Raw genomic sequence first — 22668 nt, 5'->3', positions numbered from 1 at the left:
GATTTATTATAAGATTGACTAATCTGAATTCCCAAATATTTTATTTTAACTTATTTGATCTCCATTTACAGGGAAAGTTCTGCTGAAGCTGAGATAGATCTTTTCTTAGTGATATTGATAGGGAGGGCTTCAGTTATTCGCTGTTTATTTTAAACCCAGATATAGCCTTGAAACTGGAGAGAACCCGCAGAAGGCCTGCTAATCTGACAGAACCGACAGGTTTTGGACCAGCTCATATCCTCATGGGGAATTCTCGGGATGGCCTTAATTCTTTATAATTCTTTATAAAGACACTACCTGAAAATGAATTATATAAATATGCTATCCAGCCTCCCTGGATAGCATATTTATATAATTCATTCATTTATATAATTTTTTGGCAGTTGGGCGGAGCAATTGCCATTTACTAAGTGCTTTTGAAAATAAAGAAAACACTGAGAATCCCCATGAGGAGATGAGGTGGTCTAAAACCTGTCGGTTCTGTCAGATTTCTACTACCTACTGTAAATCACAGCACCATAGAAGAGAAGTAATTTATAGCACATTTCACTCTGCGGAATTTTTTTTTTCTTATTTGTATATGTTCACATGTACTTTAAGATGTTACGATTTTTGCGATAGTGGTCCTTTAACATTCATCGAGACAATATGGACCATATCAGAGGCAAAAAGGTAAATTGGAATATTTTCAAAGGTCAATCATAACAACCACAGTGAAGATGTGCCATCCTGCAAAAAAGAACCAAATAAACACATTGTGCATATCTAGCAACCATAACAAAAGGAAAACATCAGATATTATGGCATACCATATGATCTTAAAGGAGTTATCAGTGGGTTTTAAAGGAGAACTGTAGTGAGAGGTGTATGGAGGCTACCATATTGACTCCCTTTTAAGCAATACCAGTTGCCTGTCAGCCCTGCTGAGCTATTTGCCTGCAGTAGTGTGAATCACACCAGAAACAAGCATGCAGCTAATCTTGTCAGATCTGACAAAAATGTCAGAAACACCTGATCTGCTGTATGCTTGTTCAGGGTTTGTGGCTAATACTATTAGAGACAGTGGATCAGCAGAACAGCCAGGCAACTGGTATTGCTTAAAAGGAAATAAATATGGCTGCCACCATATACCTCTCACTACAGTTCTCCTTTAAGAACAATAAGTGCTACTTACCCGGGGTTTCGTCCAGCCCCAAGCTCCCAGCATGTCCCTCGCTGCAACTCGTTCGCCTGTGAAGGTTCCCGGCAATGACATAAGGCTGACCTGGAGGTCGGCCTGTACTGCGCTTGCACGAGCGGCGCTGTCAATCAGTGCCACGTGGACCGGAGCGTACTGCGTTGGTGCAGTAGTTCTGCAGCGAGGGACATGCTGGGAGCTTGGGGCTGGACGAAGCCCTGGGTAAGTAGCACTTATTGTTCTTAAAACCCCCTGATGACTCCTTTAATTCCCCATGGTTGGAGTATTAAACAATCATGCCAAGCCATGCGGAGTACAAAAGGCAGTAGTCCTGGTATATAAAGAAAAAAAAAGCTGAAAATTAAAACAAATGCACCAGAAAGTCCTTGCCCAGCAATAAAGCCAGGCAGCAGGGAGGCCTCCACCAGGGGGAAAGTTTCTGTGCAGGTTCTTGGCGATCACCACACTATGGAGGAGATCGTCTTTGGCCTATGGAGAGGGTGAGACCAGGAGCCCTTATGGTGTAGTATCGTTAGAATAAAATATAATTAGTGTCGGTAATATATACTCACAAAGGTGGGTTACACTTCTGCAACCAACGACAATGCATGCTGAAATAAACGATTACGCTTGGTATCCCCGAACACGCTGGAACTTGGTGGTCGCTCTTCTCCTTTGGTCCTTTACACTGGTCTTGATCTCACCAGTGGTAGGGTAGCACCTCAGAGAGGTGAAGGATACAGCAGCAAGTTGGTGGAGGCGCCCTTAAAACGTATCTGTATGCCAATATTAGAGTGATAATTAAAAGGAGGTCTCTTACCTCACATGAGTGGAACAGGAGTCTTTATTAAAAAGTACAAGGTTAAACTGTAGACAACACGTTTCATGGGACGCAGCCCGCTTCTTCAGGTCAATAAAACCTTAAAGAGAAACCGTGACCAAGAATTGAACTTCATCCCAATCAATAGCTGATATCCTTTTACATGAGAAATCTATTCCTTTTTACAAACAGATCATCAGGGGGCTCTGTATGGCTGATATTGTGGTGAAACCCCTATCCCAAGAAACTCTGAGGACCATGGTCCTGGCAGTTTCCTGTCGGTGAACCTTGTTGCATTGTGGGAAATAGCTGTTTATAGCTGTTTCCAGCTGCCAAAAAAGCAAGCAGCAGCTACATCACTTGTCAGCCATAAACATGTCACCATGTGATAAATGTCAGAATGTAAATCAGGGAGAGGAAAGATTTTACAATGGGCGAACACTGACTAAATCATTTATACATAATTATAGTAAAAAATGAAGCACTTTTTTAATTGCATTATTTTAACTGGAGTTCCTCTTTAAATGATAGCCATGCAGTGCGGGGAGCTTATAGAAAAAAAAACCAAGGAGAAGCTGTATGGTGGCCCAGGTAATAGTGTGCTAGATCCTGTGAGGGGGGAAGAGTCAAAACGAACTCCAAACAGAACCCGGTAAAGATCGAACAGCTAGGCAAGAAAAGACGGAGAAGGAACATCATGCTGGTCTGTCCACTCATAGAGAGCTATTCCAGGGAGGGGAAGTGTTCTGGCTGTCAGCTAGCGAGGACCTCTTCTGCGGAATCGTAGTCCACTCTGTAGTAGTCCTTAGGAGTTGACGTTTGGGAGACGCTGCTGTTTCAGATAGAGTACTATCTGCTTGAGGTTAGGGAGGAGAGGAGGATTGTAGCCCAAGGGATTTCAGAAAGGGGATTGCCTCATCCACATCTTGCAGTGGAAGATTTTTCCCAGCTTTAGTGACTAGTAGTTTAAAGGGGGACGCTCGGTTCTAGGGGAGACCAGTGTCCCTTAGTGGCATGCCGTAGAGCCCGTAGTTTAGCCAAAGTCACCAGTGAAAGATCATTATAAATAGTTTTCCTTAAATAAAACAGACTGCATGTTACGAGTAGCATTAACAATCAGTTCCTTGCACTCAAAATAATGCATGCTCAGGATAACGTCTTTTGGAGACTGGGAATTCTAAAATGGACCCCAAAGCCCTGTCCATGCACCACTGATACTGTGGCTTGTCTGGCACCAGGTAGGAAAAGAGTATAAGCGGATATGACCGCAAGTCTGCACTCTGAACTGTATGAGGCACCCCTCGGATTCTAAGATTTTGTATCCTCTCTGGTTACTCTTTGTCTTCCTGTGCTACATGTAACTAATTAATGTCCGCCTGTGTCTGAGTGTGTTCGTCAGTAAGAGAGTTATGCCTCTGAACCAGCTCATCAAACTTAGTCTCAAGGGCGTCCGTACAGTCCCCTATGTTTACCAGCTCTGTCACGGGCAACGAGAATGAACACCCTTGAAACAAAAAATGCAAGAACCAATTCGAATTTGGGTTAAAGAAAACTTTATACTCTATACTGCAATACAATTGTTTTTAGTGTATCTTCACTGGTCATGATGTAATAAGACCGCATTCACTAAACTATACAAAAACCCAGAAATATTATGCCTGTAATAGCACCACTGTAATCTTATAAGGCACCTAAGAAAGAACCCCAAGTCCTCAAAATAAGTATAATCAAGATTACATAATTTCATTATTATAGCCAAATAGACAAGACATAACCTTTAAAAACAGAATTGTCTATGAAAACAAAATAAAAATCAGAGGGGCAGCTGTCTGCTCAAGCAGACAGAATGAAGGGAGAAGGGAAGGGCGGGCAATTTACTGGAGGACAAACTATGTAACTTCTAATCCAATTTAACAATGCCATTGCACATAGTCCCAGACTTAAAGGGTACCAGAGCTGAAAAAAGTAAAAAGATTTATACATACCTGGGGCTTCCTCCAGCCCCATCCACTTGTATCAATTCCACGCCGCCGTCTTCCGCTGCCGGCAGCTTCGGGAACCAGGTCCCGTCACTTACGTCAGTCTGAGCCAGTCTACGTAGGAGAAGAGCGCCTTCTATGTATCTCTCCAGCAGCTGCTGGAGAGATACGCAAACAGCGCACTTCTTCTGCGTAAACTGCCCCGACTGACATAAGTGACGAGACCCGGTCGCTGTGGGCAGCGGCGTGGGAGCGATCCGAGCGGATGGGGCTGGAGGAAGCCCCAGGTATATATAAATCTTTTCACTTTTTTTTCTGAGTCCCTTTAATAATATATATAAGCCAATAAACAAAAATGAAAATATAAATAAAGATTAGAAAGAAGGTGAACATGAGATAATATATAAATACAAATTATCACATGTAATTGTGAAATCAGGGTCACTAAACCGCATTCAACAATGGGCAAAAGGCAATGTCCAAAAGTAGGCCAGTCAAGATGATTAAAAAGAACAGAGAGGGTATCCAGACTTGTTAAAGGGACACTCCAAAGCATTAAGACCAGGGCAGACAATATCCAAGATTGAAGGTTCTTAGCATTTTCTGGTAATTTCTTGAGCACAGAGGTCCATAGGAATAGATTTCCTCTGCTGGTGTTCCACAAATAAGTCCAAGTATAATTTACTAAAGAAAGAGTCAGAACAAAATACGCATAAATATCAGCAAATTAAATTACCATCTTTCCTCGAATATAAAACACGGTCTTATATTCTTTTGACAAAAAAGATATAAAAAAGTGTAGCGCTGCACGGTTACACTTGAGTCCAGGTGGAATCAGCTCCCTTATGGCCGCCAGTGACCCACACTCCCTCTCAATGTTTAACGCCGTATGAGCTGCACAAACCGCTGAGATGCCAAGCCGGTTTGGCGTCTCAGCGGTTTGTGCAGCGCATACGCTGACCTCAACATCCGGTGAGTGAGCACATGAAGGGGGGTGAGGTGGATGTATGTAATAACATGCCAAGAGCGCAATTACATGCTTACTATATACTACACTGCTGGAAATAACCCAGAGACTCAATTGCAGCACCTGGCTAACCTATAACACGGTTCTTTTGTACTGATCATTGATTGGACAATGAGCTATTGTTTTTTATGTGAAAGCATAATAACTGACCTAATCTGGATCGAGCGCTTTTATTCTCTGTTTTCAGATGTCATGTATTAGAACAAAGCAATCGGCACCGTCTCCTGTTGCTTAATCTTCTTTTATTCAGCTTAGTCATAAAGTACGACGTTTCGGAGCGCAGCTCCTTTCTCAAGTAATGACAATCTGAAAATGCTTGTGAACATATCCCTGCTTTATATACCAACCCCCTTCCTACTCACTCCAATCACATCCCTGAATTTGAATGGACCAATCAACCCTCATTGCATAGAGCGGACTTGATGGAGAACTGGTTTGGTATGGGGTGGACCAATGACAGAGATGCCTACACCTCACGTGGTACGGAGCGGAAAACGCGGAAAAGAAGGCGCATCACCCAAATAGGAGCCGGCGAGACGCCGCCCATAGAGTACGCCCCCAGCCAGACTGCCACTCGGCGGACCCGCCCATCCACCTCAATGTCATCCCGCCGCCATGGCAACCTGCATAGACAAACGCGGTGTAAACACCGCGCTGTCAGAACGGGTCAACCATCACAGCAGGTCAACACAGGGGGCGGTGAGCCGGCACAGCCAAACGGAATGGGGCACATGGCGGCAGTGGAGCCCACCGCCGCTACCCCATATCCGATCAGCCGTCGTGACAGTCCGGCAAAGGGGGAGCACCCACAGGCGATGTAGCAAAGCCACCTGGAGGGGACAGGCGGAGGAGAGAGTCCATGCACTCCGATCCGCCCACTCTGCAACAAAAGAAAAAAGGAAAAAAAATAGACAGATTAGCAGTGTACAATAAATCCCACAGCTTCCAAATACTATACTGTCCAACCATCTTTAGATAAAAGGTCTAAGGTCAAGCTCCCTATTCATACCCTGTGGCTCCATGCAGTCAAGTCTTTTTATCCAATATGCTTCTCTCAGAAGCAATTGTTTATCCCTATCACCGCCTTGTTTTTTTTTTTTTTTTGGGGGGGGGGGGGTACTCTTTCTATTATCTGACAGCTGGCTGACTTTGTGATTGTTATAGTAAAATGGTATGAAACTGCTTGATCCAATAATTTTTTGCGAATAGCATGCTTATGTGATGACAGACGTATTTTAAATTTTGTTGTTGTCTGGCCCACATAAGTTAGTCCACATGGACATTTCAATAAATACACCACATATTTGGAATCACACGTATGGTATCCTCTAATGTCAATTTTCTTGCCTGAATGGGGATGAGTAAATTGCCTGCCTTTCACTATGGAATTACAGTGTACACAGTTAAGGCATGAATATGTGCCTGTTCTTAAGGTCTCTAGGGGGCGCACTAGGGTCCTCATTTCTGCATGACATAAACGGTCTCTAAGGGTAGGTGGTTTTTTATACAACATCAGTGGTGGCTTCTGGAACTCAACCACCGAGGGGAAAGAACGTGTCAAAATAGACCAATGTTTTTTTAATAATGTTACCAACATCTAAACTATATGTGCTATATTGTGACAGATGTCATTTATTGTTACAGTAAAGCTGTTACTGAACAGCTACTGTAACAAAAACGCCTGGAAAACCGCTCTGATCTAGCGTTTTTCAGAGCAGTTTTCCACTTTCCTATACTTTAACATTGAGGCAGAAACGCCCAAAAATCGAAAAAATGCTGCAACCCCCGAGTTTACGTTTGTGGAAAAAACGAACCGCTCTGGTGTGCACCATCCCATTCACTTTCATTAGCCAAACAGTTTTCCCCCTGCAAGCGTTTAAAAAAAAAAAAAAGCTCCAGAACCGCTCTGGTGTGCACCAGCCCTTAGAGTGAACTGAAAAGTAATAGAAGGGTAAGGGTAAAGGGCAGGGGGAGGAGAAAGGGAAACACATACATACTTGGAGGAGAGAGCTATTACCAGGAACCAATGCAGACAGCAAGAAACAGCTATGACAAGACAGTAAACAAAAGTGGGAAAGCCCTGTTGAACTCGTGCCGGAGCCTCGGCCTATACATAATGAATGGGCGAACCAGGGGTGACTCTCTTGGGAGATTCACTATGAGCTCACACGTAGGCAGCAGTGTGGTAGATTATGCCGTCACAGACGCAGACCTCATAAATATCAATGCCCTCATAGTCATCCCTGAAACACACCTGTCAGACCACAACCAAATCTTGCTGTACCTGAAATCCACCAATAAACCAACCGCACAGCAACCTCACCAGACCGGTCTCTACAAGCTGCCACCATCCTTCAAATGGCCCAAACAGTCTGCCACCGAATACACCAACATGACCAAAACTGCCAAAATCCAAGAACTGCTGACAAACTTTTACAACATCCCATATGAACCAAACCAACAGGGTGTCAGCCATGCAGTGAAAGACTTCAGTAACATCCTATATACTATGGCAGTACTAGCAGGCCTCAAGCAGACCAACTTTAAGAGATCCACAAATAAACAGTCCCAAAAATGGTTTGACAGTGAATGCAAGGCTCTACGTAATTCGCTAAGGGCAGCCTCTAACCAAAAGCATAGAGACCCCAACAACCGGGACCTAAGGGAAGCCCATGACCACCTACAGAGACAATACAAAGACACTCTCAGGCGGAAAAAACAAAGCCACATCTCCCACAAACTCCAACAGCTGGAGGACTCCCTCCAGGAAAACTCCAGGACAACCCATTCTGGGAGATCTGGAACCATATTGGTGCAAAGCCAAAAAAAAACTTCTCATATCCTCTTCAAACCTCCTCATATCCAAAATGGCCACATCTGGCTCCACTACTTCAGGGACCTCTACAAAGACATCCCAGAAAATGCCCAAACCTTGGTACAAATAGCCGCAAATCTGAAGGACATGGAGGAGACACTCAAGGACTTTCGAAACTCTCTCGATACACCAATCACGGTGCAGGAAAGAGAAAGGAAAGAGAAAGAACAAAGCTGATAAAATGTAAGAAGGCCAGCGGTACAGACATACATGAGGCACTCACAAGACTATTCAACCTCATCCTGAGTGCAGGCTCCTTTCCTCAGGCCTGGAGCGAAGGCCTCATAACACCCATCTACAAGAATGGGGACAGATATGATCCAGCAAACTACAGAGGAATCTGTGTCAGCAGCACACTGGGGAAACTCTTTAACAGCATCATGAATAAAAGGATCCTCTCCTTCCTCACACAGCAGGAAGTACTCAGCAAAAGCCAAGCTGGGTTCATGCCAAACCACCGCACAACTGACCACATCTACACACTGCACAGCCTCGTCAAGACCCATGTCCAAAGCTTACGTGGCAAAATACACGCTTGCTTTGTGGATTTTAAGAAGGCGTTTGACTCGGTGTGGCACCCAGGCCTTTTCCTAAAACTCTTAGAGAGCGGAATAGGAGGAAGAACCTATGATGTCATCAAGAGTTCATATACTGGGAATCAATGCAGTGTGAAAGTGGATGGGAAGAGAAGCGCGTTCTTCAAGCAGGGTCGAGGAGTCAGGCAGGGCTCCATTCTGAGCCCAACGCTCTTCAACATATACATTAACCAACTGGCTGTAGCCCTGGAATTCTCCCCAGCACCAGGCCTCCTCCTGCATGACCGTGAGGTGAAGTTCCTGCTGTATGCAGATGACCTTGTGCTGCTCTCTCCAACAGAGAAAGGGCTACAGGATAGCCTGGCAGTATTGGAGAGTTTCTGCACCACATGGGCACTGCCCATCAACCTCAAGAAGACGAAAGTGATGGTATTCCAGAGGAAGAATGGAAATAAAAAAACCCACCTCCTCATTTATATTAAATGGCTCCCCACTGGTGTCCACCAACAGCTACACCTACCTGGGGCTGGAGATCAACCAATCAGGGAGCTTTAAACCGGCAGTAAAGGCCCTAAAAGAAAAAGTCTGTAGAAACTTTTATGCCATCAGAAGACAGCTTTACCACCTAAAACCATCAGTGAGAGTCTGGGTAAAGATATTCGACAGCATCATCACCCCAATCCTGCTCTATAGCAGTGAGGTATGGGGCCCGGTCACCTACCCTGACCAATCAAAATGGGACTCCAGCCCAACAGAAATCTTCCATCTAGAGTTCTGCAAGTATCTTCTCCAAGTCCATCGCAGCACCTCTAACTCAGCCTGCCGGGCAGAGCTAGGTAGATTCCCACTATGGCTGACTATTCAGCAGAGGGCGCTCTCATACTGGGCGCATATACAGAGCAGCAGCCCCAGCACTTGCCACCATAAAGCCTCACTGAGCCGGGGGGGGGGGGGGGGGGCGAGGCCATACCACGCGCTCTCAAGAAAAGCACCAGCAGCCAGCCCAACCAAGACCACCAACACAGGCTGACAAAAGCCCAAATAAAAGGGACTATAGAAAGCTGCAAGGAACGATACATAGAGGAATGGAGAAGTGACATAAAGAACTCCCAGAAACTCACTGTCTACCAATCACTACAGAGGAGTACACAATGGCTCCATATCTGGAGTGGCTACACCACCACAAAGACAGACAGACCCTGAGTCTGTACCATCTGAGTGCCCACAGCCTGGTGATAGAGACAGGGCGCCACAGACAGACATGTAAGCCCAGGGAGGAGAGACTGTGCAGGCAATGTAAACAGGGGGTCTTGGAGGATGAGGCCCACTTCCTGCTACACTGCAGCAAATACACACCTGTGAGGACTGTCCACTTCCAGAGACTCTCTGAACAGATCCAGGATTTTACCTCCACAGATGAGAGGAAACTCTACATCCTACTGGGGGAAGAGGAAAAAACTGCAAATAGCTGCCCGATATGTCACTGCCTGCCACCAACTGAGAGGAACATGATACCACATGGGCTGTACACCACCAATACCCCCTAAGAACTGTATATCCCAGTCCCCCATACTGTCCCTTACATCCTCCACACACCTATGGACTATATACCCCAACCCCCTATACCCTTCCCTTATTCCCACAACCCCCCTCCCATGTTAATGCTTTGTTTTGCTTTGGCAATGCTAAATGTATTTGGTCCTGCCAATAAAGCTTTTTTGGATTGGATTCGGGAGAGGAAGGAAGAGGGAAAGGACAGGGAGAAGGGGGGGGGGGGAGAAATGTGAACTGTGGTAATTACATATTAACAAATATGTTTATATATACACGTATACATATATATATATGTATCTCCCTCTTTATTCAGTTCCTGGCTTAAATCCCACTATGAATGTAAGCAGCATGGACATGACTGGTGGTGTATCAGTGAAGGATGCTACGCAATCTCAGTCCCGTCTGCCACAGTGGACTCATCCCAATTCCTTGGATAGCCTGGCAGCCTCTGCTTCTTCTCTTGAACCTAGCCCAGGCAAATCTAGTAAGTCATATTCATTCTCTTTACAGCTTTAAATACCTGTCCTCTTTTGGTGTCTATATTTGTGTTTTTGACTACCATGGTCTGTGAGAGAAATATTTTTCCCTGCAGGACCAAGTTCACTAGTAGTTTTTTGCATTTAGAAATCCAATGCCTTTTTTTCACAGCCTTTACCAAGTTCTGTCTGCTGTTTTAACAAACTGATTCACTTTACTGTTTGCAGCAGCTTCTCTAGCTGGGAGTTTGAGCATTGGTCCTCCTGCAAAGTCCAGTATAGAGGACTCCTACAGTCGGTACGACATTCTCCCAAACAGTGAATCACCAACAAGCCCTCCTGTTGCTGTTCAAGACAGCTGGTCACGTGCCAAATCAGATAATGACAAAATCTCCAATGGGTCCAGTATCAGCTGGCCTCCTGGTTAGTATTTCATCCATCACAGGACAAATTTATAGTTCAAACGGTTTTATTATGTATTTTTGTACTGTTGAGTTTTTATTTATTAGTAAATATTTTTTCATGCAGACACTGTAATCAATGTCAGGTTTTGCCTTTTTGTTTGTAACTGTAGAATTTCACCCAGGAGTGCCTTGGAAAGGTCTGCAGAACATTGATCCTGAAAATGATCCTGATGTGACTCCTGGGAGTGTTCCCACCGGGCCAACTATTAACACCACAATCCAGGATGTCAACCGTTATCTGCTTAAAAGTGGAGGTAGAACTAAACAAACTACAAATACAATTGTTAATTTCATCATTTTCTTGATGATTAACTCATAGAAATAAGATTGTCTTGGAATCCCGCAGATTTGTTTTTTTAAGCTTACAAAAGTTTCTTAGCTGACATTTTTTTTAATGTTTTACAGCCCCAATCTTGAACTATTGACCTTAACTCAGAATAGTTTCTGCCCCGCAAGATTTTTATCCTGTAATTAGTTATCAGAGAGTTATGCTAGAGAGACTGTCATTCAGAGCCCTGGAATTTTAACCCTTACCGTAAGAGGGGTAAAAGGAGCACATCCTATTTATATGCACGTTTGGCACTGTAAATAACATTTATCTCATCATGTCACCTGTCAGTGTAAAGAAAATGAGCAGATAATTACCTAAGTAATGGGAAGCCCCTGGATAGCATACATGTAAAAAAAAAAAGGGGGGGGGGGCGCTGCGGTTACTTGGGCTCCGGGGAAAGATGCTAGAAAAAAAATACTAATATTTTACTCTCAAGTCATTTGCAATGAAGGAAGCCAGCACCATCACTTTGTAATTTTGCACTTTGTTAGGATCATGGATGGAACAGAATAGGCATCGTTTAAGAGCAGTGTCAGAGCTCCTTTCTCAAGCTTGGCCACTCTCTCAACAAAAATCATGTCTCAAAAGTTAATCTCTTATGGTTGCACATATCATTTCAACCAATAGAAGATCAGCCAGCAGTTCACAGCTGACCAATCAAAACCGGTCATAGTCTGGCAGACCTGATAGAAGACTATTAAACAATATGCCATTGAGCCAACATTGCCCAATAGTAACTCATCTGTCTACCTGACCTGGAAACCTTAACGGACTTCTGGCCTCACCCAGTCTGGTGGTTAACATATCACCTGTCACACTTACATCTGCTCAGGAGTGTGTTCTTATTTGAGGCCGATCGTTGGGGCCGACTGACTTTCTGGCCTAACCCTCTTCAATGTTCAACCAAGAAGTTCAGGTACTAGGGGATTTTCGATTCAAATCCAGAATTCATTGAAACTTGCATCTAAAAAGCTTAAACAGGCTGGACCTGTAACCTACAGGGTCTTTTTACCCTGACAGTCATTTCACAGTAGATGCCCACTTCTTTCTCCTTTAGATACTCTGGTCAAGGGCCTCTGAAGAAGCGGGAATCCCCATGAAACGGCGGTAAGGCCAGACCTGTAAACCTACCCCCCTTCTTCTTTTTACCCTGGCTGCCTAAACTTTGAACTGAAAATCCCCTGGTGCCTAAACTTCTTGGTTGAAACTTTGGTCACTGGTATACATTAGCGGAGCACAGATGGAGACCAGAACTTGCAAAAGCGACACTGCTGATGTGCATTTAGTGCCAGTGCTTTCCTCTTATTACATTGCCTAACCCCACTTCAGCTTGATATAGTTATCTAGGCGCATACAATTTAAAAGGAACCCGAGCTGTGAGACCTATGGAAGCTGCCACATTTCCTTTTAAACAATACCAGTTGCCTGGCAGTCCTGCTGTTCTTGCCAGTCAGTAGGATCTAAATCACACACCTGTCAAGCTAATCTTATCAGATTTGTCTAAGACCTCTGATGTGCATGCTTGTTCAAGGTCTATGGCGTAAAGTATTAGAGGCAGAGGATCAGCAGAACAGCCAGGCAATGTGCAGTCTTTAAAGAGTTATCGTAAGAGAACAGAGGCAGGAGGCCAGCAGGATAAAAGGTAATAAAAATTTAAAAATTTGCTGGGAGGCAGTGATGGTCTTACCTCCGGAAAGCAGACTCAAAATACTGTCTGAATTAAACAAATACATTTATTATTGGTACCCCAAAAGATGCAACGCGTTTCGCAGGCACAGCCCGCTTCATCAGACAATAAGATGAGGGACAAACAGTAGCTCGTCAGTAGCACGAATAGCGCCTCTGTGCTACTGACAAACTACTGTTTGTCCCCTATCTTATTGCCTGATGAAGCGGGCTGTGCCTGCGAAACTTGTTGCATCTTTTGGGGTGCCAATAATACATTTATTTGTTTAATTCAGACAGTATTTTGAGTCTGCTTTCCGGAGGTAAGTCCACCACTGCCTCCTAGCAAATTTTAAAATTTGTATTACCTTTTATCCTGCTGGCGCCTCTGTTCTCTTACGATAATACTGTGTCCACCCCTGGTGGAGGGATGACCTATCCCTACTTTTCTGATCTACAGAGAGCGACATCTTAATCCTGAGTGAGGACAGGTCTAATCTCCTCACCTGCATCTACAGTGGTTACCTAAGAGGTAACCCATGTTTTTGAGTATATTTATCTCACACTTACATTTATCCACGGTTTCCAATACATACTACACTATATTGGGCTCTCGGTGTTTCTTATTTATAGTATTTAAAGAGTAACTGTTGGGCATAAAATCAAGAATCAAGTCTTTATTTTTATCTCGTAAACAATAAGGATGCTAACCAGGCAATCCAAAAGTTTAAAATCTCTTATTTTCTTCTCCATAAAACATTCCCCAGTTTCCCTGACTCTTATTTGGTACATCTGCCACACAAAGGAAGCTGCAGGGCATGCTGGATTTTATTTTTTACTTTACCCTCAGACTTAACTAATGCAGCATAATTGGCTGAAGCCTCTTTCCCTCCTATCTTCCCCTCCCACACCTCTGTTCCTCTCTGATTGGCCAATATTTCTCAATTCACTTTCTACTGCAGAGCTGGGTGGGAGTGTCTGAAGACTGGGAGGGGGCGGGCAATGATACACAGACAGAGTAAGGGAGGAAATGATTGTCTTCAAGATAGACAAAGACAAAATGGAAAATTCTAAGATGGATTTTCTCTTTTTTACTATAGAAAAGTCACTAAAATAAAAACGTGGACAGTGCAATACATATGTTATATAAGTAGAGCAAGTATTTTTATCTACTTATATATGTGTTTTTTTTCTGAGATAGTATGGCTGACAGCTTCACTTTAAATGGAAATAAGCATGTCATCTTCCATACCCCTCTCAACTCGGGCTCCCTTTAAGTACTTCTCTATACACCATCAGACACAATGGGACACTCAATGTTCACATGGTGATAGTGTACCCTCCTTGGGGGATACACCGCTACAACTCAAGAGTCTTTATTCATCTTTATGTTAATTTATCAACAAGGTTCAACATTAAATTGATAATCTGTTGAGAGCATGAGAATTCTGCTCAATCCCTCCACTGCAGCCCGAGACCTTTTCTTTATTGCTGTGGACACTCAGTGCAACGCTAGTGGAACAAGGCCACTTATGCACGAAGAAAAAAGCTGTGCTAATTTTACTGGTCATGTGCGGACATAACTCACACATGTGCAGTATGGCCATGGTAGTTCACCGACTGGAGCGTGGCAGCAAGAAAAACATATTCAACAGTTTTTGTAGAATGTACTCTAACTTATGTTACTTATGTCTATATTAATGACTAGACACCTGAGGTCCTTTCAAAGGGTTAAATAAAAAGGGTTTATTTACATATGTACAAGTTACAACATATAAAATATATGATTACATAATTGCGGGCTCAGTGTACAGTACTACAAGGAGCATTCTCAGGCTAACCTTACAATCCATACACACCGCATTCGCTAGCTGTGCCCTGAATCCATTATCATCTGAAGTCTATATCAGCATGGCAGGAGAGAGAGAGACACAGAGAGATCCCAAAACAAGTCTTTTATCTGGATACCAGGTATAGAGATCCCTCCTCCCTGGTACGTCATTCAGGTATCAGTTGGATGTGTACGTGCCAAGCCCAGCAACCATTGTGTTGATAAACTGGATAAACCAGGCTTCTCTCAGCTTGTGTAGACGTCTCCTCAATGGCCTTTCGCGGGGGCTGGGTTCTGTGCCTGAGGACTCAGCCATTGTCTTTGCGGTTTATTTACTCATATGTAAATGTTGTGTGGCTGTAAAAAGTCATTTATGAAACACAGACTTTGCTTAAGGCCCAGGCTGATTAGTAATACAGGGTGGGCCATTTATATGGATACACCTTAATAAAATGGGAATGGTTGGTGATATTAACTTCCTGTTTGTGACACATTAGTATATGTGAGGGGGGAAACGTTTCAAGATGGGTTGTGACCATGGCAGCCGTTTTGAATCCAACTTTTGTTTTTTTCAATAGGAAGAGGGTCAAGTGACACATCAAACTTATTGGGAATTTTACACAAGAAAAACAATGGTGTGCTTGGTTTTAACGTAACTTTATTCTTTCATGAGTTATTTGCAAGTTTTTGACCACTCCCATTTTATTAAGGTGTATCCATATAAATGGCCCACCCTGTAGATTCACTGCAAATCTCTCATAGCCACATAAATGTCCAGTCATGCTTTTCCATGAAGGCACACCTAAAAATACACAGTTTATACTGATAAAATACAACATTCCCTCCTGTTGTGCCTAATGGACACACTCTCTTGGCTGGAATCTGGAACATGTACCCTTCAGCAGATAGCTTCTGCAAGCGCAGCACAACTACATTGAGTCACAAAACCGTTCTTACTGGACGCAAGCCACCACTGGGCTGTATCAAATAACAGTAACCCCCTGGCATTGTAACACAGTCCAAGGTTACCGGGAATCCTTTCTTCTGTGGACACAATCCTCGCTGTGCATGGGCCAACGACCAGGAACCCAACAGTCATTCTCATGCACACCTAATCAGTACACTGACAGGTCATTAATTATAAAAGTGAATATACAACATCATACCCTTCATACATCATATGGATTTACCAGATCACATCATTTCATCTTGTGAATTACCTTAGTTTGTTCTTCAGGTTTATTGGTATCAATTTATATCTTTATGACAAAGGCACATCATACCCATGGATTATCCATTGCAACCTCCTATCATTAATGTATCTTTCGATGAGTTTGTCTGTGTAAGTATACTATGTGCACGGACATACAATTAAAGAAAACTATCTATTACATTATCAAAGGTCATGTGACATTCGTGTAGTACATATAAGTCAGTTCGGTGGATTGAGAACAATGTATATGTTACGGCCAAAACCAGAAATCGGCCAATTCTAGAATTGGCCGGCCGTTTCTAGGACTGGACGATTTGACGTCGGCCAAAGTCCAAAATGCTGGGAATTTCTGACATTGGCCGGCCAGTTCTAGAAACGGCCAAAGTCAGTCGGCTAAAGTCGAAAACGCACAAATCCCAGAACATCCTGGGTCCTGTCCAGCACCATGAATGGCACTGGGAACTTCCTCTCTGCTCTGAAATATACACAACAGCATAATAATCTTTTTAAAGAAAAGCATTTCTTAGTTACAGCTAATACAAATCCTGCAATAAATCTGCAGTGTGTCTACATCCTGCTTTCTTGGGAGCAGACATATTGGGGTGCTTTGCTGGGGGCTTTCATTGCTGGGGGTGCTTTGCTGGGCGCTTTGCATGGCTTTTGGCTGTGGGTGCTTTGCTAGGGGGTTGTGCATGGCTGTGGGTGCTCTGCTGGGGGGCTGTGCATGGCTGTGGGTGCTCTGCTGGGGGGCTGTGCATGGCTGGGGGGGGGGTCTTTGCTGGGTTATTTTCGTGGCTGGAAATGCTTTGCATGGTGGGGGGGGGGGCTGCTTTGCATGGCTGGGGGTGGGCTTTGCTGGGCGCCTTGCATAGCTGGGGGTGCTTTGCAGGGCGCCTTGCATAGCTGGGGGTGCTTTGCTGGGCTGGGGGAGCTTTGTTGGAGGCGCTACTCAGACCTCCGATCAGGGCGACCAGAGAGGCGGAGAAAGGCAGAGCAGCGCGCACGCTACCCGCCCGGACCCATACACTTCATATGTGTAAGTATTCAATGACGTCGCGTCACTTCTGCATTGAAGTGTTGGGGTCCTGCGGGTCTCGTGTGACCTGGCAGCTGCTATGCCTCTCTCTGGCTCCCTGGTACGGTCGCCCTAATCGGAGGTCTGAGTAGCGGGGGAGGAGAGGTGAGCGGGGCTTTCTGGTGGTGGGGAGAAGAGAGCAGCTGGCGTCAGTGAGCGGGCCAAAATCCGATATTCATGCCCGTTTCGCACATTGGCCGCATGAGCCGGCCACTTCGCATTCTGACCGGCCAGAACCCGAAGTGGCCAGACTTCGGGTTCTGGCCGTAACATATACATATAAAAAAATGAAATGAACAGCATGGCTTAAATTCTAATCAATCATCATTACTTTGAATCTATATCATTTGTACCAGGACATTACGTTACCAGATACTACCCACCACTATTGTACATTGAAAGGGTGGGCTTAATTATCTAATTGTAGCTAATTAAACTCCCTAGTGGTATTGACAGATTATCCATCCATACAAAACATGCTGTGAACAGTATAAACGTGCATACACATTAATACTTTCCTGCACTGTATACTAGACCCTTGCTTGGCACATTTTGGCAAGTTACAGGAAAAAAAAGTTATAAAAATTAATTTTATCACTTTTTGCACAGAAATCCTGGGGAAATTGAACGCCAGGGAGGTTAATTATCTAATTGTAAGCTTAAACTATGTTTAAAAGGAAAAAAAAACATGATGGGGATGCTGAGATAATTAAGAATAAACCTTTATAGTTGTTCACTTGGACCCATTCTTTGAAAATTTTGCTATGCATTCTTTCAGATGTGTGAATTTACATACATTCTTTAGATTGTAGACTTCACCCCACCCTGTGGGCTAAATATCCGTTCACTTCCTTTGATGAGTCCTTCTACAATTTATCTGTGTCAATGAATCTATACCACACCCTACAAAACAATTAGAATACTCTCTGTAGCCTTCCAACCTGGGAGAGGACTATTTGGGAAGGCATTTACTGTGGAAATCATCCCCCTTTCCTTGGTCACTTATAAATCCCAATTAAAGAAAATAAATATCTCCATTACTGCTGCGTGCTAATACCTCTGCGGCCCCCTGCACACTGCCAATCTGATTTGCGATTCCAATTTTCCCTGGGCGCTGTTGAAATACGAAGAAAAACGCATAAGAGAAAAACTCAGCATGCAGTACCAAAATCGCAACTTACAATCGCACTTAAAATCGCACCCAAAATGGCCAATCTGAATTGCATGTAGTGTGCCAGAGCTCTCCGGAAAATAGAACATACTTGACAATACATCCCGCAAGAGAATAAAATCCTTCATCTTAAATAATGCTGTAAGTTGGCCATACACTCATCGATTTTCTCAGTTGTTTCCTTGCAGATTCAGCTGCTAGGAGTCGATTCCCCAAAATGTGAGATCGATCAATTGTTGCGATTGAGTGAATCAATCAGGCAAGTTGGAAAGTTAAAACAATCAGGGGCAACAGCATTGGCAGATTGATGGCAGATAGCTTTGCACTGCATTAGGCACAGCAACTGTGCAATTCTAATGATTAATAATAGATTCCCTGTTTGAATCCATTGGGAATTGATATGCAGTGGTTGGTAAGAATCTATGTATTCTTAATTGAGGCTTTTCCGAAAGGAATTGATTGGTTTGGAGCATCGGATGGAAATCTATAGGTGTATGACCAACTTACAGCATTATTTAAGATGAAGGATTTTATTCTTTTGTGGGATGCATTGTCAGATATGTTACATTTTCCAGAGAGCTCTTGCACACTACATGCAAATCTGATTGGCCATTTTGGACGCGATTTTACGTGCGATTGTGAGTTGCGATTTTGCACGGTACTGCATGCTCAGTTTTTTCTTAGGCGTTTCTTCGTATTTCGACAGCGCCCAGGGAAAATCGGAATCGCAAATAGTATTGGCAGTGTGCAGGTGGCCTAAAATGTATTAGCATGCAGCAGTAGTATTTTTTTTTTTTATGTTATATTTTATCGGTATAAACAACGTATTTTTTATGTGTGCCTTCATGGAAAAGCTTGTCCGGACATTTATGTTGCTATAAGAGATTTGCAGTGAATCTATTTGATCAGCCGGGCCTTAAGCAAAGCCTGTGTTTCATAAATGACCTTTTACAGCCACTCAACGGCTACGTATGAGTAAATAACAAACCGCCAAAAGACAATGGCTGAGTCCTCAGACACTGACCCCAGCCCCCGCGAATGGCCATTGAGGAGATGTCTACACAAGCTAAGAGAAGCCTGGTTTATCCAGTTTAATCAACACAATGGTTGCTTGGCCTGGCACCAGGGCCGGCTTTTCAACCAGGCAAATCAAGCAGCTGCTTTTGGCCCCATTCAGGGTCTAAAGGGCCCCATCAGGGTTACCAACTGTCCATATTTGGAGAGGCAGTCTGTCCAAATGACACTAAATAGTTAGTGTCCATACTGTCTGTCCTTTTTGGGACAGGTGTCCACCTAAAAAGGAGCTCATTGCCACGACTGTAGTGTCCCTGCGTAGTCAGGCTTGTCCCCGGGCAGCTGAGCTAAACAAATTAACAGGTCTCTTTCTGCTCCTCCCGCCCACCAATCAGTAAGTCCCTTTCATTTCGGGGCCTCTCTCTGCCAATGAAAAAGAGAGAGCCAGCATAGTGAGCTGGACACGCCCCCAAATCCCCATCCACCGTGCACAGCAGCTTGCAGGAGAGCGAATGAGTGCAGGCTGCAGCATGTGTCCAGGAGTTCTCTGTCCTCATAGCTGTTCTCCACCCCAGACAGCAGGTAACCACAGGCACCTAACTCGATCTATAGAAGGGGAAAAACCTGCCTAATCCAGCTGGGGGAAGACACAGCAGGAGAGGTGATTTGGCTGCAGAAAACCTGCCTAATCCACCTGGGGGGAGACACAGCAGGAGAGGTGATTTGGCTGCAGAAAACCTGCCTAATCCACCTGGGGGGGGGAGACACAGCAGGAGAGGTGATTTGGCTGCAGAAAACCTGCCTAATCCACCTGGGGGGAGACACAGCAGGAGAGGTGATTTGGCTGCAGAAAACCTGCCTAATCCACCTGGGGGGAGACACAGCAGGAGAGGTGATTTGGCTGCAGAGCTCAGCACTCCGTTTTAGAGCAGACTAGAGACAAGAAGTGCAGGCTCAATGACAGGCTGTGTCTGAGAGACATGCTGTGCACTGCAGTGCAGAGCTCTCCTGCCAAATCACTTCTCCTGCTGTCTGTGTCTTGTCCAGCTGGATCAGACAGGTCTGTGTAGAAGCTGTGGCTGGTGTCATTAAGTTCAGTTGCCTGTATCTGATCCTAGGACAGTGTAGTGACCCCCCCCCCCCCCCCCCCCCTTGTACAATCACACTTCTGGAGCTTAGAGGTAACTGCGCATTAAAAAAATGTTTTTGCATTGCACCTCCCCATAAGGAAGGTTTGGAACACTGCATGCCATAAGGGAATTCTACTGAGGACAGTGAATGACATGACTATGTTTTCTGAAATGTGCTGCAGAAGATGTCAGTGCTATATAAATACATAATAATAATAATATGGTAGGACATTGCACTATGGCTATAGCAGGATTAGATTGTGAGCTCCTCTGAGGACAGTCAGTGACATGACTATGTACACCGTAAAGTGCTGTAGGAGATGTCACAGCTATATAAATACATACTAAAAATATGGAAGGAAGTTAGACTATGACTATGGTAGGATTAGATTGTGAGCTCCTCTGGGGACAGTTACTGGCATGACTATGTACTCTGTAAAGTGCTGTCGGAGATGTCAGAGCTATATAAATACATAATAATAATATGGTAGGACATTAGACTAAGACTATGGTAGGATTAGATTGTGAGCTCTTCTTAGGACAGTCAGTGACATGACTATGTACTCTGTAAAGTGATGCAGATGTCAGTGCTATAGCGTCTTGTAGCGCTGGATTCCTGGTTTGAATCCCAGCTACGGAAAAATCTGCAAGCAGTTTGTATGTTCTCCCTGTGTCTGCGTGGGTTTCCCCGGGCGTTCCAGTTTCCTCCCACATCCCAAAAACATACAGATAAGTTAATTGGCTTCCCCATAAATTGGCCCCAGACTGTGATACATACACTACATGATACATACATAGACATGACTGTGGCAGGTATTAGATTGTGAGCTCGTCTGAGAGAAAGTTAAGTGACAAGACTATATATTCTGTACAGCGCTGCGGAACATGTCGGCACTATATAAATACTAAATAATAATAATTTTATGCAGGGGTGGGGAGCAGAGGGGGCTAAGGGAGGGGGCCCAAACCTGCTACTTTGCTTAGGGCCCCATTCGGTCTTAATCCGGCTCTGCCTGGCACTTACACATCCAAATGATACCTGAATGACCTCCCATGGAGGAGGGGTCTCTAACTGGTATCCAGATAAAATACTTATTTTGGGAGCTCTCTTTCTCTTGCCTGCCACGCTGATATAGACTTAATATGATATAGGGATTCAGGGCACAGCTAGCGAATGTGGTGTTTATGGGTTGAAAGGTTAGCCTAGTAGTACAGTACACTGAGCCCACAATTATGGAATAATATATTTTATATGCTGTAACTTGTACATATGTAAATAAATCCCTTTTAGTTAACCCTTTGAAAGGACCTCATGTGTCTGGTCATTAGTATAGAAATAAGTAACATAAGCTAGAGGGCATTCTACAGTTTTAAAGCACATAATGGATTACAGTTGGTACATAATTGAAATGTATTTACTTAATTTTTCTGGCTGTAATTCAGCTTTATAATAGTAAAAATCAATACCAGTTAAGTTTTTGACTATAAAAATACACATAAAAAAAATGAAATGCTACGAATTCAGATTTTTTTTTTTTCATGTGCTATGGAGGGGAGAGACTGTTGCTTTAATATTCCACTACATGAGTCTAACATTACAAGAGCACATTTTTTAGACTTTGTAACTGATACTGGACTGTTGATCTCTATTGGAGTAGCTTATCATTATTGTACAGAAGAAAATAAACAAGCCTTTTTTTCTACTTGAAAAGCCAAAAAGTGGCATACAAAAAAAATATTTTTATTCTTGATTGAAATTTTCAAGATTTTTGTACTTGTAAAAAGATTATCTATAGATTTAGTGCTAAAATAGTTTAAGTTATGAATTGTCTATAAAGCAAATATGATATTGAACTTTGCTGTCAGGAAAACCTGGCTAACACTCTAACATGGTTAAACAGCTGTTGGAAATCCCAAGGAGAAAACATGATCCTTTTACTCAGAAAGCAGAGGATAATTGGTTAGTAATACTGAGATTAACTGCAATAGTAGAAAAAGCTGTTGTACAGTAGTAAAGCATTGTCATGAATAAGGAAGTGGTGCATTTACTTTAAAGAAATCTCACTATCACATTTTAGGTTTTATAGTTCTACATAACACAGACATCTTTTATGGATTGTTGATTTTTTTGTGGCTTGACTTATTTTACTGAACATAATTCAGTGTATACATATGTAATTGTGGAAATCCCAAGGACACATAAGACCAGTTTAATATCATTCTACTAAAAATGAAAGTGATGAAATGGCCCAGTCTATTGTGATTTAACGTTTAGAATTATTTATTTTTTACCCCAGTTGGACTTGATGAATGAATGTCTTTTTTTTCTT

At 43.5% G+C, this 22668-nt stretch overlaps 1 protein-coding gene across 1 annotated transcript in view; it reads left to right on the top strand.

Annotated features, from left to right (window-relative positions):
- Positions 1–22668, top strand: part of TNRC6C (trinucleotide repeat containing adaptor 6C) — a 353608-nt gene that overhangs the window by 276830 nt on the left and 54110 nt on the right. Inside the window, exons 12-14 of the mRNA XM_068262142.1 lie at positions 10282–10452; positions 10673–10867; positions 11019–11162. Of these exons, the coding sequence (XP_068118243.1) occupies positions 10282–10452; positions 10673–10867; positions 11019–11162 (510 nt within the window). The remainder of the gene's footprint in view (positions 1–10281; positions 10453–10672; positions 10868–11018; positions 11163–22668) is intronic.

The sequence above is a fragment of the Hyperolius riggenbachi genome, chromosome 12 (assembly GCF_040937935.1).
Source record: "Hyperolius riggenbachi isolate aHypRig1 chromosome 12, aHypRig1.pri, whole genome shotgun sequence".
Taxonomy (NCBI): domain Eukaryota; kingdom Metazoa; phylum Chordata; class Amphibia; order Anura; family Hyperoliidae; genus Hyperolius; species Hyperolius riggenbachi.
Note: the sequence above shows the minus strand (reverse complement) of the source record. Positions and strands in the feature narration are given on the sequence as shown.